This window comes from Podarcis gaigeae (assembly GCF_964106915.1).
Source record: "Podarcis gaigeae genome assembly, chromosome: 10".
NCBI lineage: Eukaryota > Metazoa > Chordata > Lepidosauria > Squamata > Lacertidae > Podarcis > Podarcis gaigeae.
The window spans coordinates 16,943,447-16,957,781 of record NC_139686.1 but is presented as its reverse complement, the minus strand read 5'-3'; the positions used below and the strand labels follow the sequence as shown (position 1 = coordinate 16,957,781).

Here is a 14,335-nt window from a genome sequence, read left to right as displayed (position 1 = left end):
TCTAGGGGTCTTTGTAGACCACAAGCTTAACATGAGTCACAGTGTGATGCAGCAGGAAGAGAAGCTAACGCTATTCTAGACTGCATCAGCAGAAGTATACTGTCCCCATCAAGGGAAGTAATGTTGTTGTTGTTTAGTTGTTTAGTCGTGTCCGACTCTTCGTGACCCCATGGACCAGAGCACGCCAGGCACTCCTATCTTCCACTGCCTCCTGCAGTTTGGTCAGACTCATGTTTGTAGCTTCAAAAACACTGTCCAACCATCTCGTCCTCTGTCGTCCCCTTCTTCTTGTGCCCTCAATCTTTCCCAACATCAGGGTCTTTTCCAGGGAGTCTTCTCTTCTCATGAGGTGGCCAAAGTATTGGAGCCTCAGCTTCACGATCTGTCCTTCCAGGAGCACTCAGGGCTGATTTCCTTAAGAATGGAGAGGTTTGATCTTCTTGTAGTCCATGGGACTCTCAAGAGTCTCCTCCAGCACCATAATTCAAAAGCATCAATTCTTCGGCGATCAGCCTTCTTTATGGTCCAGCTCTTACTTCCATATATCAGTACTGGGAAAACCATGGCTTCAACTATACGGACCTTAGGGAAGTAATAGCAGCACTCTATTATGCATTGGTCAGATTTTACCTGGAATATTGTGTCCAGTTCTGGACTTCACAGTTTAAGAAGCATATTGAGAAGCTGGAACATGTGCAGAGGAGGGCAAACAAAATGATAAAATATCTGGAACCTGAGCCACATGAGGAATGGTTGAAGGAGCTATGAATGTTTAGCATGGAGAAGGGTAGACGGACAAGTGATGTGGTAACCATCTTCAAATATCAGAAGGGCTGCCTCATGGAAGATGGAGCTCGCTAGTTTTTTATTGCTTCAGAGGGTAGGATCTAAATCAATGGATTCAAATTACAAGAAAGGAGATTCTGACTAAAAATTAGGAAGAACATTCTGGCTGTAAGAGCTGTTCAACAATGGAATGGACTCCCTCAGATGGGTGGTGATGAGGGGCAGTATACAAATCTAAATAAGTAAATAAGCAAGTATTTTGTATTTAATGGTTGGTTGGTTCTTTGGTTGGTTGGTTGGTTGGTTGGTTGATGTGAATTAATATAATTTTTTAGTATCCCGTTCTCCACCATAAATTGCAGTCTGAGTGGGACTATACATAAACAAAAGAGGGGTTTCAGCAGGCTTGAGGGAACCCCAAGCTTTGCATGAGTACAAAAATGTACTTTGGGGGGGGGGCTAAGAAAGAAAAGCCCCAACAGACCAATGGGGATGGTTTTTGCTCAGTGTATAAAGAATCCTGAGTACTGGTTGGAGAGAAAATATGGAGCATTGGGGAGGGAGGTGAAATGTAACTGAGTGTAATGGAAGAAGGCATGGCTCATTGGACTGAAGCCAGAACAGGAGAACTCAGTATAGCAAAGTTTTGTTGCTGGTCCCACTTGTGACTTCCAGTACAGATAAAAACAATAGAACTCAAAATTCTGAAACATAGGGAACAGGCTATGCAAAAAGAGTAATGCTATAATTATTGAAATTATACAGTAAATGTAAGCCTGGATACAGGGCCCTTTCATCCCTGCCATTCTACTGCTTAAAGCACCGTTAAACATAATATAAATGTGATTTAAAAACAGCACAAAATTTCAGAAGCAGAAATTATTAAATAGCTGCCTGCCTGCAACATTTAAAAACATACGTTTGGGAGAAGTCAAGCAGCACACACACACACACACACACACACACACACTCTTCAGCAATGGGAAGGTTTCTGAGAATGTCTAAAAATGGGAGGGGAAGAGCTTTGTAGATCTCTCTGTGGAAATGATTTCGCAAAATGTGCGGCTACTATATGAAAGGCCCTGGTGCTGGTATCCACAATGAGGATCTTTATTAATTGTGGGGTCCAGGTTGCAAACTAAAGAGCTGGTGTAGATGCTGGGGAATAGTTGGCATAGGTGGTACCTGAGGTGGTCCCCAAACGTTTTGGCTTCATCTCTTACCATCTTGGGTCCCTTTGGGATCCCAGGACACTATATCCTTCCAGGATGATATTGTTTGATTTGCAGAAGGCCAGCAGCTTGCTTTGGTTCCGATAAGGATGGCATTCGACCTGTGGATTCAAAATCCCGCAACACAACCCCAAAGTGAGAATTCAGATGAAACAAAGAATACAGTGAAATAAAGGAAAGACAGAAAAGCAGAACCATGCTATTATTTCTTGAAATATCCATCTGTTACCATTCTTAAAGTGTGTTGTGTTTTCTGATGCATCAGAATCTTTAGAGGACCATTCTTGCATTTGTGGTTTCCATTGCCACGCTCCTCATCTGTGAAATGTGTATTAGGTGGATATGAGGGACAGGGCTTATTCCCCTACAATCTCCTGTCGCTCTAGCCTAGTAGGAAATATCCTGGGCGCACTGTCCTGCCTGCAGTGTCTCTATTTCTGCCCACTCAGTCTCTGAATTTTCTACGTTGAGCAGAAATGTCTGATGGGGGATTTACCTGGTTTTCAGGGTAGGCCTGTGTTTGTCAAATCAAAGGTCCTCCCACAAAAAAGCTGAAATAAATAATCATTCAACAAGACCGCCCCTCTTCCCCCAGGGACGGATTTGTGGGAGGGCATCTGGGCGGACCTGGCAGTGGGCGGAGGGATGCTGCCCGGGACAATGGGACTCCCAGCCACGTCACGCCTCTGGTTGACCAATCGGGTTAGCCAGGGGTGTGGCTGCTTGCCGTTTAAACCACGGTGCAGTTGGGGGGGGGCTCCACTCGCCTCCTCATTGGATCTCCCAGCTCACCCGCCCTCTTCTTATGCGTTGCATGACTTCTGCCTTGCTGCCTTATTTTTGGGGCCAGGTAGTAATTTTTCCTCCATTCTGAAGGAAATCAGCCCTGAGTGCTCCTGGAAGGACAGATCGTGAAGCTGAGGCTCCAATACTTTGGCCACTTCATGAGAAGAGAAGACTCCCTGGAAAAGACCCTGATGTTGGGAAAGATGGAGGGCACAAGGAGAAGGGGACGACAGAGGACGAGATGGTTGGACAGTGTTCTTGAAGCTACCAGCATGAGTTTGACCAAACTGCGGGAGGCAGTGGAAGACAGGAGTGCCTGGCGTGCTCTGGTCCACGGAGTCACGAAGAGTCGGACATGACTAAACGACTAAACAACAACAACAAAAGGATTTTTTCCACTTGGCAAATTGGCACCAGCCATTTGGTTTTGCCCTGCCTTGTAGCCATCGTGACAACTTAGGCATTGGTTAAGCCTTGTTCATGGGAGGTGAGGTTGCTGCCCCTCCTCATTAAAGTTACCCTGTTAAAGGGATCTGGCTGCGCGGATCCTGTCCAAAGCCTGGGTGCGGGCTAGGGCAATTTCATGACCCCATCAGGGACCATGGGGGTGCTCTTAATTGATGTACATTGTAGGGCTCCCCCTAACAGTGGTTTACTGTTAAGAGGCTTCCTGCAGATGTGCAGGAATCAGGATATGGTCTGGTTTAACCCAGTGCCTAAGCAAAACCGCTGAAATCTGTAACCTATAAAGTTGTAGCCTAATTTATACCATTAACCCAAAATATTTGTGTCTGTGGGTTTATTATTTAAGGGAACTGCGGGGCCCAGGGCCTCGCCACGCAACACTTGGAACAAACCCCTTCAGAGGTCAATCACACTTGACCTGGTTTATCACTGGCTTGTATTTCAATCCTGGCTTGTTCAGGATCATTTCCAGCTGCTTCCGGGTGAAGTTGGACACTCCGATGGACCTCACCAAGCCGGCATCTTTGCACGCCTCCATTGCCTGGCAAAGAAAGCACAACATGTTTGTTGAGTGGTGTTTGTTGAATAGCTGAGGCCACACTTTTTTCCAGATTAAGACTGGAAGCTCACTCATATACTCCCAAGAGTGTGCAATAATTCACCAGCTCTCATAGGAGCCATTGTGTGAGTCATTGTTCTGGACATGCCTCCTCTGGTGTAAGGCTAGTGTGCTCTGTATCAGAATGACTCAAGGGATGGATTTCCTAATCCCAGGCACCTACCTCCCATGTCTGCCGAAGATCTACGTTGTCAAAAAATTTTTTTTTGTCTTCTCCCACAGGAAGTAAATCTGATCCAGGCTGGAAAAGAAGGAGGCGGAGGGAATAAGTGCAGGTCGGGGCTAGAAGTTCTCTTATCTCTGTAATACTATGTAATGCTAATGGACAGTGATAAAAAAGTGAGTTCACCCTGCAGGGGCCGATACCACAGTGCAGGGATCTGTGGGAAACTCAAATCACAAGCGCAAATCTGTCTCCCCATCTCTCCAACCCATATTTTTTTCTTCCCTCGCCCCCTCGCCAAGTCCTGCTCTGCACACAATTTCTTTGTTATGATGCCTATGTGGTTAATGTAATCATTATATGCAAAGGTTTTCTTTAACTTGAATGGTTTCTCTCCCAAAATCTAGGAGTGACCATTCTTTGATTAAGATATGTTCTAGCAGAGGATTGTCAGCATTTCTAGGAAATGACAATTCCCAATGCTCCTTCAGGGAATAAAATATTTTAGTAGTCTCTCTCTCCATTCAAATATTGGACTCAATACTTGCATTGTGACATCAATAATTATTTACCTTCATAGAAAATGGATTGTGAATTAAGAAAAGATCCATGTAGTCAAACTGTTTAATGGTTGCCATCTATTTGATTTTAATTAATTCTTATAATGAAATGTTTTTAGAATGTTGGATTATTTGATTGTTGTTAGCCGCCCTGAGCCCGGCTTTGGCTGGGGAGGGCGGGATATAAATAAATTTTATTATTATTATTATTTGATTAAGATATGTTCTAGCAGAGAATGGTCAGCATCTCTAGGAAATGATGATGTCCAATGTTCCTTCAGGGAATAAAATATTTTTAGCAGGCTCTCCCCCAACACATTTAAATTTTGTACTCAATACTTGCATTATGACATCACAATAATTATTTACCTTCATAGAATACGGATTGTGAATTAAGAACAGATCCATGTAGTCAAACTGGAGTTTCTTCAGGGATTCTTCTAAGCATTTCCGAACCAGCTCAGGGCGGTGGAAGGTACTCCAGAGCTGTCAAAAATATGAAGATATTTATATTTTCACACAGCCATAGAGTTTTTGGGTCTCGGGACAATTTAGCTGTGGCTGATGACTATTCTAGTGTGCACAGTGTTAAGGACACACTCAAATATTGTTCTGAAGAGTATTTTGAATTGCTGTGGTGAAGTAAGTGAAGTAATTTAAAATATAATTATTGCTAATAAAAAATATTTTACTATTTATTTATTAAATTTCTATATTGCCCTTCATCAAAAGATCTCAGGGTGGTTCACAAGATAAAAGCACAAATAAATAGTCAAAACAGAAGCAACAAAACTGTAATCCCTCCTCCCACAAAAAGGTTTTAAAAGGGTGTAGAATATGAATCAGCCCAAGGCCTGGTTGAAGAGGAACATTTTCTCCTGGCGCTTAGAGGTGTATAATGAACCTCCCTGCAGAGAGCATTCCCCAAATGGGGAGCCATGCAGAAAAGGCCTTGTCCTTGTTTTGCCTCCCTCCGAGCCTCACATGGAGGAATCATACAAAGCAGAGCCTCAGAGGATGAATGCAGAGTCTGGGTAGGTTTATATAGGGAGAGGCATTTTGCTCTGATTTTCTTAAATAATGTCTGTGAAATTGCATCATGATGCAGGCACTATAGTTTACTCATTTTTTAAAAAAACATTGCCAAACTCACTCACTTTTCCAGTGTAGAAAATGTCTTCCCTTTTTACTGTTCCATCTGAAATCTTCGCACGAACAGCCCGCCCAACTTGCTCCTCAGACTGGTATACATATGCGCCATCAATATGACGGAAGCCGAAATCTATTGCTGTCTTTGTAGCCTCCTCACACTTGCCGGTTGAAAAGGGGGAAAATTTAGTCAATGTCTCTGCTTCAGTGGAGAAATTAATATAAAAGAGTACCTGTAAGTAACCTTGAGTGTTGGTGGACATTGTCAAACTAGATTGAGTCCCATGGACTCAGCTAGGCTGGGTCTAGACACATCAAAGGAAAAGAAAGAAAAAGCATATAAAAAAAGTGATTTATATGCATTGTATTATGCGAAATAACATTGTGCCACCGAATGGCAAGCAGGATTGAAAATGAGCAATCAATTAACTTGTCAGTTATTTTGGTTCAAACAGTGGAACTCTGTTGAGACATAGTTTGTAGAATGCTCTTTTTAAAAAACTGGTTTAAATGTTTGTGAAATAGGAGAGATATCCAAGAAGGGTTTGAGAAAGTCTCTTCGTCAGCATGTATCTTTATAAAATAGATTCTACCCTTGCTTTATATGTGAGTGGAGAGACATAGGAATTGGAAAAATGGAAAAAGGAAAATTCCTTCAAAAACCTAGTAGTAGCTTTTATTTGGTAGATTCATGATGTTCCTGGAAATTAATTTAACAAGAATCGACACCAATCCCTTCATTTGCATTGCTGGTGATATGGAATGAAAGAAATGAAGATGGTTTGGATGAAGAATTGATTCTATATTTATTGTTAGTGTCCAGAATAGTTAGCTAATGCCTGGGGAGTTTGAATAATATTGTTACTCCCAACAAAACTAATAGTAGGCACTTAGAGTTCTATAGAAATATTTTTTTTTAAATATAGAAATATGTTTTAAAAAATATCACTAGAAATATTGCACTGGGGACTTTGAACCCTGCAGCAATTCACACTGGATACTGTTTCTCAGCTACAAACCATTGATTAGTGCAGGCGTCACCAAACGTTTTCAGCAGGGGGCCGGTACACTGTCCCTCAGACCTTATGGGGGGCCGGACTATATTTTGTAGGGGGAAAAATCAACGAATTCCTATGCCCCACAAATAACCTAGAGGTGCATTTTAAATAAAAGCACACATTCTACTCATGTAAAAACACCAGGCAGGCCCCACAAATAACCCAGTGTTGCATTTTAAATAAAATGGCACATTCTACTGATTCCCGGACTGTCCACGGGCTGGATCTAGAAGGCAATTGGGCTGGATCCGGTCCCCGGGCCTTAGTTTGCCTACCCATGGATTAGTGTGTGGAATTTAATCTTCAGTTTTACCTTCAGACAGGTTATCTATATGTCAGTTGATTTGATTCTAACAGCTACAGTTGTACCTTGTTCCCGAACAAATTGAGAGTCAAAGCAGCGCTTTATGTTGTATTCTTGGCTGCTGTGACACAAGAGGTTCTCATGCACAATTGGCTTCTCAGATCAGGTCAGGTACGTAGTCCTGTGCTTTTCAATGCAATGTATGAAGCACGGTGCAGCTGGCAGGCATTTGGTTCCTCAAAAACAAGTTACTACAATTGTGAGAGTTAAATGTTTTACTTACAGCTTCTTGGGGATAGGTTCCAAATCCCAGTATGGGGATTTTGTTCCCATCATTCATTGTAATTCCACGGTCTTTGCTAAGCGCCATTTCCTGCTTCTGTGCTTGTTCAGTTCTGCAGGCTGAAACTGATCAACACTCTAGTCTAGTGGCAAAAGAGTGAGAAAAATGAAGTTGGTGTTTCCAATGAAATGCCTTCTGTTGGCATGATAGGAGGGGAGTGCTTAAATAACCCGAAGAAATGAGGGAGAAGGGCAGTGAACCTAAGGCCAACTTTTAATCAGTAACTTTCATTAGATTATCCTTAGGTACACCAGCAGCTTTCATTGTTGACTTAGCAGCATTGCATTCTCAGGATAAATTAACTAGGTCCAACTTTTAAACAGTAATTTTCAGCAGAAGGTCCCTTGCTACACCAGCAGTTTTCATTGTTGAGTTAGCAGCAGTGCTTTCACAGGATAAAAAAACACCTGTCTTCTTCTTCTTCTTCTTCTTCTTCTTCTTCTTCTTCTTCCTCTTCCTCTTCCTCTTCCTCTTCTTCCTCTTCCTCTTTCTCTTTCTCTTCCTCCTCCTCTTCTTCTTCTGTTCCAATAAAGTAATGCAGAGGCCGATTGCAATCTTCAATCAAGAAACTTCACCTCTTTGTTAGATCAGTAAATGTTAGACATACAAAAAGCAAGCTTAAAAGCTATGCAAACCTTTTCTTCAGGCTGTAGTATTGAAGTGAAAACACATATGATCTTAAAAAAATAAGAAATGAAATATGTGGAGGCATCTGTTAACCCAATGAAGCTGGGTGTTCTGAGTGCCAATGAACACACAAAGGATGTAAGGAAGGAAAGGAGCATACAACTAAGATCCCAAACTGCCTCTGGCTGTGTACACTTTGCCAGCACATGTAAAACACATTTGATGTGCACAACATTCCCTAATAATAATAATAATAATAATAATAATAATTTATTTGTACCCTGCCCATCTGGCTGAGTTTCCCCAGCCACTCTGGGCGGCTTCCATAGAAACCAAAAATACAGTAAAATATCACAGATTAAAAACTTCCCTGAACAGGGCTGCCTTAAGATGTCTTCTGAATGTCAGGTAGTTATTTATCGCTTTGACATCTGATGGGAGGGCATTCCACAGGGCGGGCGCCACTACCGAGAAGGCCCTCTGCCTGGTTCCCTGTAGCTTTGCTTCTCGCAATGAGGGAACCGCCAGAAGGCCCTCGGCGCTGGACCTCAGCGTCCGGGCAGAACGATGGGGGTGGAGACGCTCCTTCAGGTATACTGGGCCGAGGCCGTTTAGGGCTTTAAAAGTCAACACCAGCACTTTGAATTGTGCTTGGAAACGTACTGGGAGCCAATGTAGGTCTTTCAAGACCGGTGTTATGTGGTCTGGGCAGCCGCCCCCAGTCACCAGTCTAGCTGCCGCATTCTGGATTAGTTGTAGTTTCCGAGTCACCTTCAAAGGTAGCCCCACGTAGAGCGCATTGCAGTAGTCCAAGTGGAAGATAACTAGAGCATGCACCACTCTGGCGAGACAGTCCGCGGGCAGGTAGGGTCTCAGCCTGCGTACCAGGTGGAGTTGGTAGACAGCTGCCCTGGATACAGAATTGACCTGCGCCTCCATGGACAGCTGTGAGTCCAAAATGACTCCCAGGCTGCGCACCTGGTCCTTCAGGGGCACAGTTACCCTATTCAGGGCCAGGGAGTCCTCCACACCAGCCCGCCCCCTGTCCCCCCAAAACAGTACTTCTGTCTTGTCAGGATTCAACTTCAATCCATTAGCCGCCATCCATCCTCCAACCACCTCCAGGCACTCACACAGGACCTTCACCGCCTTCACTGGTTCTGATTTGAAAGAGAGGTAGAGCTGGGTATCATCTGCATATTGATGGGCACCCAGTCCAAACCCCCTGATGATCTCTCCCAGCGGCTTCATATAGATGTTAAAAAGCATGGGGGAGAGGATGGAACCCTGAGGCACCCCACAAGTGAGGGCCCAGGGGTCTGAACACTCATCCCCCCCCCACTTTCTGAACATAGCCCAGGAGGAAGGAGCGAAACCACTGTATAACAGTGCCCCCAGCTCCCAGCCCCTCTAGACGGTCCAGAAGGATGTTATGGTCGATTGTATCAAAGGCCGCTGAGATCCAGCAGAACCAGGAAACAACTCTCACCTTTGTCCCTAGCTCGCCGGAGATCATCAACCAGTGCGACCAAGGCAGTTTCAGTCCCATGGTGAGGCCTGAATCCTGATTGGAAGGGATCCAAATGGTCCGCATCCTCCAGGCATGCCTGGAGTTGTTCAGCAACCACGCGCTCAATCACCTTGCCCAAGAATGGAAGATTTGAGACTGGGCGATAGTTGGCCATACTGGCCGGGTCTAAAGATGGTTTTTTAAGAAGCGGTTTAATGACCGCCTCTTTCAGAGGATCTGGGAATGTTCCCTCACAGAGGGAAGCATTCACCACCCCGCAGAGCCCATCGCCCAGCCCTTCCCGGCTCGCTTTTATTAGCCAGGATGGGCAAGGATCAAGGAGACAGGTGGTTGGTTTCACGCAACCAAGCAGCCTGTCCACATCCTCGGGGGTAACGGATTGAAATTGATTCCATGCAACTTGACCAGACAGAGCTCTAGCACTCTCCCGCCCCAGCCCTGCTCCCACGGTGGTGTCTAGCTCCTTCCGAATATGAGTAATTTTATCTGCAAAAAACTTTGCAAAATCATTGCAGGAGATCTTGGGGTCTTTACAAGGCCCCGGTGGTAAAGGTGGTTCCGTTAAATTGCGAACCACCTGAAAGAGTCTCCTGCTACTATTTTTTGCAGATGCAATAGAGGCAGTGAAGAAAGTCTTCTTCGCCGTCGCTATCGCCACTTGGTAGGCTCGACATTGAGCTCTGACCTGTGTCCGGTCAGATTCGGAATGAGTTTTCTGCCACCGACGCTCTAGCCGTCTCGGCGATTGTTTCATCGCCCTCAGCTCCGAAGAAAACCACGGGGCTGTCCGGGCTCCATGCAATCGGAGAGGGCGCTTCGGAGCCAGACAGTCAATAGCCCTGGTTAACTACGCATTCCAGCGGGCCACCAGGGAATCAGCTGAAAGGCCATCAACATGGGATAAAGCATCCCCTACCACTCTCTGGAAACCATTTGGATCCATTAAGTGGCGGGGGTGGACCATCCGAATAGGTCCCACCTCCCTGCAGAGGGGAAGGGTCGCGGAGAAGTCCAGTTGCACCAGGAAGTGATCTGACCATGGCACTTCTTTTGTTTCACTTTTACTTAGTGTCTGATCACCCATGTCACTAGAGGTGAACACCAGGTCTAAGGCATGTCCACGGCTATGGGTTGGGCCAGACTTATTCAGGGACAGCCCCATGGAGGCCAGCTTTCCACAAAGTCCCGAGCGGCCCCTTGTAAGGTCGTGTCGGCATGGATGTTAAAATCCCCTAGGACAAGCAAACTAGGTGTCTCCAGGAGAAAATCCGCCATGACCTGAAGCAGCTCGGACAGGGAATCCTTGGTGCAGCAGGGAGGTCGGTACACCAAAAGGAATCCTGTACTGCCCCTATTGCCCAACTTCCAGAACATGCACTCAGAGAACTGGATCTTCCCAGTTGGACGCCTGGTGCAAGCTAGTGACTTCCTAAAAATCACTGCAACCCCCCCTCCCCGCCCACATGACCTGGGTTGCTGTGCGTAAGAGAAACCTGGTGGGCAAGCAGCGGCAAGGACAGGCCCATCTGCTTCCTCCAACCAGGTCTCTGTCACACATGCCAGGTCAAATCCTCCATCCACAATCAAGTCGTGGATGGCAGTGGTTTTATTCATCATTGACCTGGTATTGCACAGCAACACTTTCAGGTCATGTGGGTTTCCCCTGTTGATTCCAGTATCCATCCGGTCAAGGCCAGACCCGGAGGCAGGGATAGTCTTCAAACAACGACTAAACCTGCCTCCTTGGTAATGACATGGTCTGGTCTTAGCGTAACTCCGCCTCCTGCCCATGATCACAGAGATCGGATGTCCCAGTGCTTCCCCCCCGTGGAACTTGTCCTAGCCATCATGTTGGCTGGGGACCCACTCCCAGGCAGCCCTGATCCCGCCCCTTAAAAACAAAACACAAACTATACAGAACCAATAAAACAACAACAACAAAGGAACAGAGCAATTATACTAAAATTAATCCCCAACCAACTATCCATCCCACCCACCTACCCCAACAAAGCAAAAAAGCAGAAAAAGAAATAAAAATTTAAATTTCCACCGACTGCTTGAGGACATTTTAAAGCACATTTACCACCTGGAACAGGGAAGCAATGGCAGAACACTTCCCACACTTCACCAAAAGTTTGCTCCAAATAAGGGCCTGGGCCACGCCCCCTGGGCCAGTTGGAGAAGGCCCTGGAAGGGAGCAGGCCCTGCAGTCCTCACCCAGCCGATGGTCCGAGACCTCACCGCAGCAGGAGTCCCTTTATAGCTGGGAGAGAGGGCCTGGGCCACGCCCCCTGGGCCAGTTTTAAAAGGCCCTGGAAGGGAGCAGGCCCTGCAGTCCTCCCCACAGCCGATGGTCCGAGGCCTCACCGCAGCAGGAGTCCCTTTATAGCTGGGAGAGAGGGCCTGCGCCACACCCCCTGGGCCAGTTTTAAAAGGCCCTGGAAGGGAGTAGGCCCTGCAGTCCTCACCCAGCCGATGGTCCCAAAGAATCCTGGGAACTGAGATTTGTTAAAGATGCTGGGAATGGGAGCTTTGTGAGGGGTAAACTACAGTTCCCAGAGTTCTTTTCGAGGGGTCATATGCTTTAAAAGTGCTCCAAATCATAGCATCATAGAAATGTGGACTTGGAAGCGACAGTGAGGACCATCTATTTCAACCCCTTGCAATGCAGGAATTGTTCGCCCATCGTGGGGCTCAAACCCACAACGCTGAGATTAGAGTCTCATGCTGTACCAACTGAGCTGTCCCTCAGGGTGTGTTTGTTTACACAGTCATCTTCTGCAATGCACCATAAGCAAGGTTAGGATGGATAAAGGATGTGGAACATGGCACCGTGTGCACAATCCTCAGCCTGAATGCAGATTAAAAGGAAGCGTTCCACAGCCTCAGCCTTTACTGGAGGGACTGATTGGGAGACTGCAAGTAGCAACAAATAATTACAGCAAGGACATTTTGAATATTGTTACAGATTCCAGAGGATAGAATGCATGCATATAACATGGCCAGAAGTCATTTCAGGTTGAGCTGGCAAACAATCGAAACCCTGTGCTCTTTCCTCCTCACAGCCAGCAGAGGACCTCAGAGCCAGCAATGGTCATTCCTGCCCATCCCTTCCTCAGAAATGGAAGCAGCGGCTTTGTAATTTGGAAGTTTCCCCTCCTGTCCTGCTTCCCACAGGAATCTGGTTGGCCACTGGGAGAACAGGTTGCTGGACTAGATGGGCCACTGGCTTGATTCAGCAGCTCTTCTTATTTTCTGAAGTTATTTCAAATCATCTTGGCAATAAATCTCAGGCTATGCAGCTGCTTCTTTTAATGAAAGTAAATCCTCCCCCCCCCCCTGTGCTATTTTCAATATACAACTCACCCCCTTGTAATTGCTGTTTGACACATTAGGGAGAACTAGGGATGGAGGCCCCTTCATGGATCACTGCCTTGCCGTGGCGAAGGGGCTTGAGTAACTCAGAGAAGCTATGAACTATGTTGTGCATGGCCACCCAAGATGGACAGGTCATAGGGGAGAGTTTTGACCAAACATGATCCACCTGGAGCAGGAATCGGCAAGCCACTCCAGTATCCCTGCCAAGAAAACTCCATGGACAAAGACAACAGGCATATAAAAGTTATGATGCTGGAAGATGAGCCCCTCAGGTTGGAAGGCGTCCAACATGCTACTGAGGAAGAGCGGAGGATAAGTACAAGTAAATTCAGAGCTGATGAAGCGGCTGGGCCAAAGCTGAAAGGTCGCTTAGTTGCGGATATGCCTGGAAGCGAAAGGAAAGTCCAATGCTGTAAACAAAAATATTGCATAGGAACCTGGAATGTAAGAACCATGAACCTGGGTAAGTTGCATGTGGTCAAAAATGAGATGGCAAGAATAAATATTGACATCCTGGGCCTCAGTGAACTAAAATGGACGGGAATGGGCGAATTCAGTTCGGATGATCATCATATTTACTACTGTGGGCAAGAAACCCATAAAAGAAATGGAGTGGCCCTCATAGTCAACAAAAGAGTGGTGAAAGCTGTACTGGGATGCAATCTCAAAAATGATAGAATGATCTCGATACAAATCCAAGGCAGACCTTTTAACATCACAGTAATCCAAGTTTATGCACCAACTACTGGTGCTGAAGAAACTGAAATTGACCAATTCTATGAAGACTTACAACACCTTATAGAAGTGACACCAAACAAGGATGTTCTTCTCATTATAGGGGATTGGAATGCTAAAGTAGGGAATCAAGAGATAAAAAGGAACAACTGGCAAGTTTGGCCTTGGAGATCAAAACGAAGCAGGGCAAAGGCTAATAGAGTTCTGTCAATAGAACAAGCTGGTCATCACAAACACTCTTTTCCAACAACAGAAGAGACGACTCTACACATGAACATCACCAGATGGGCAGCATCGAAATCAGATTGATTATATTCTTTGCAGCCAAAGATGAGAAGCTCTATACAGTCAGCAAAGACAAGACCTGGAGCTGACTGTGGCTCAGATCACCAGCTTCTTAAAGCAAAATTCAAGCTTAAACTGAAGAAAGCTTAAACTGGTACAAAGACCGACCACTCCCAGATTCTGCTAGTGATTGAGCCCCAGGCATGAATTTACGACGCTCTTCACTGTAAATAGTTTGCACTAAGAATAAAAGCTGGAAAAGACAGGTCGGAGTCTTGCCTGTTTGCTCTCGAGCAAACATATCAGCTTTTTAT

General features: G+C 45.6%; 3 protein-coding genes across 9 annotated transcripts in view; 1 reads left to right on the top strand and 2 right to left on the bottom strand.

Annotated features, from left to right (window-relative positions):
- The window catches only part of LOC310826186 (tigger transposable element-derived protein 1-like), a 1,677,490-nt gene that overhangs the window by 1,187,220 nt on the left and 475,935 nt on the right, over positions 1 to 14,335 (top strand). The window lies entirely within an intron of this gene.
- LOC310826161 (aldo-keto reductase family 1 member C3-like) overlaps positions 1 to 14,335 on the bottom strand; it is a 43,534-nt gene that overhangs the window by 1,921 nt on the left and 27,278 nt on the right. The gene's annotated exons all lie outside the window — the stretch shown is intronic.
- Positions 1 to 14,335, bottom strand: part of LOC310826163 (aldo-keto reductase family 1 member C3-like) — a 38,450-nt gene that overhangs the window by 11,030 nt on the left and 13,085 nt on the right. For 2 of the 7 annotated variants that reach the window (XM_083700852.1, XM_083700857.1), the window contains exon 1: positions 7,406 to 7,609. The exons of 3 other annotated variants lie outside the window; for them this stretch is intronic. In XM_083700852.1, the coding sequence (XP_083556978.1) occupies positions 7,406 to 7,492 (87 nt within the window). In that variant the 5' untranslated portion in view covers positions 7,493 to 7,609. Of the gene's footprint in view, positions 1 to 2,009; positions 2,120 to 3,687; positions 3,811 to 4,051; positions 4,130 to 4,980; positions 5,098 to 5,768; positions 5,922 to 7,405; positions 7,620 to 14,335 lie in introns of those variants that run through there. 2 more of the 7 variants (XM_083700856.1, XM_083700853.1) reach the window with 2 other exon arrangements.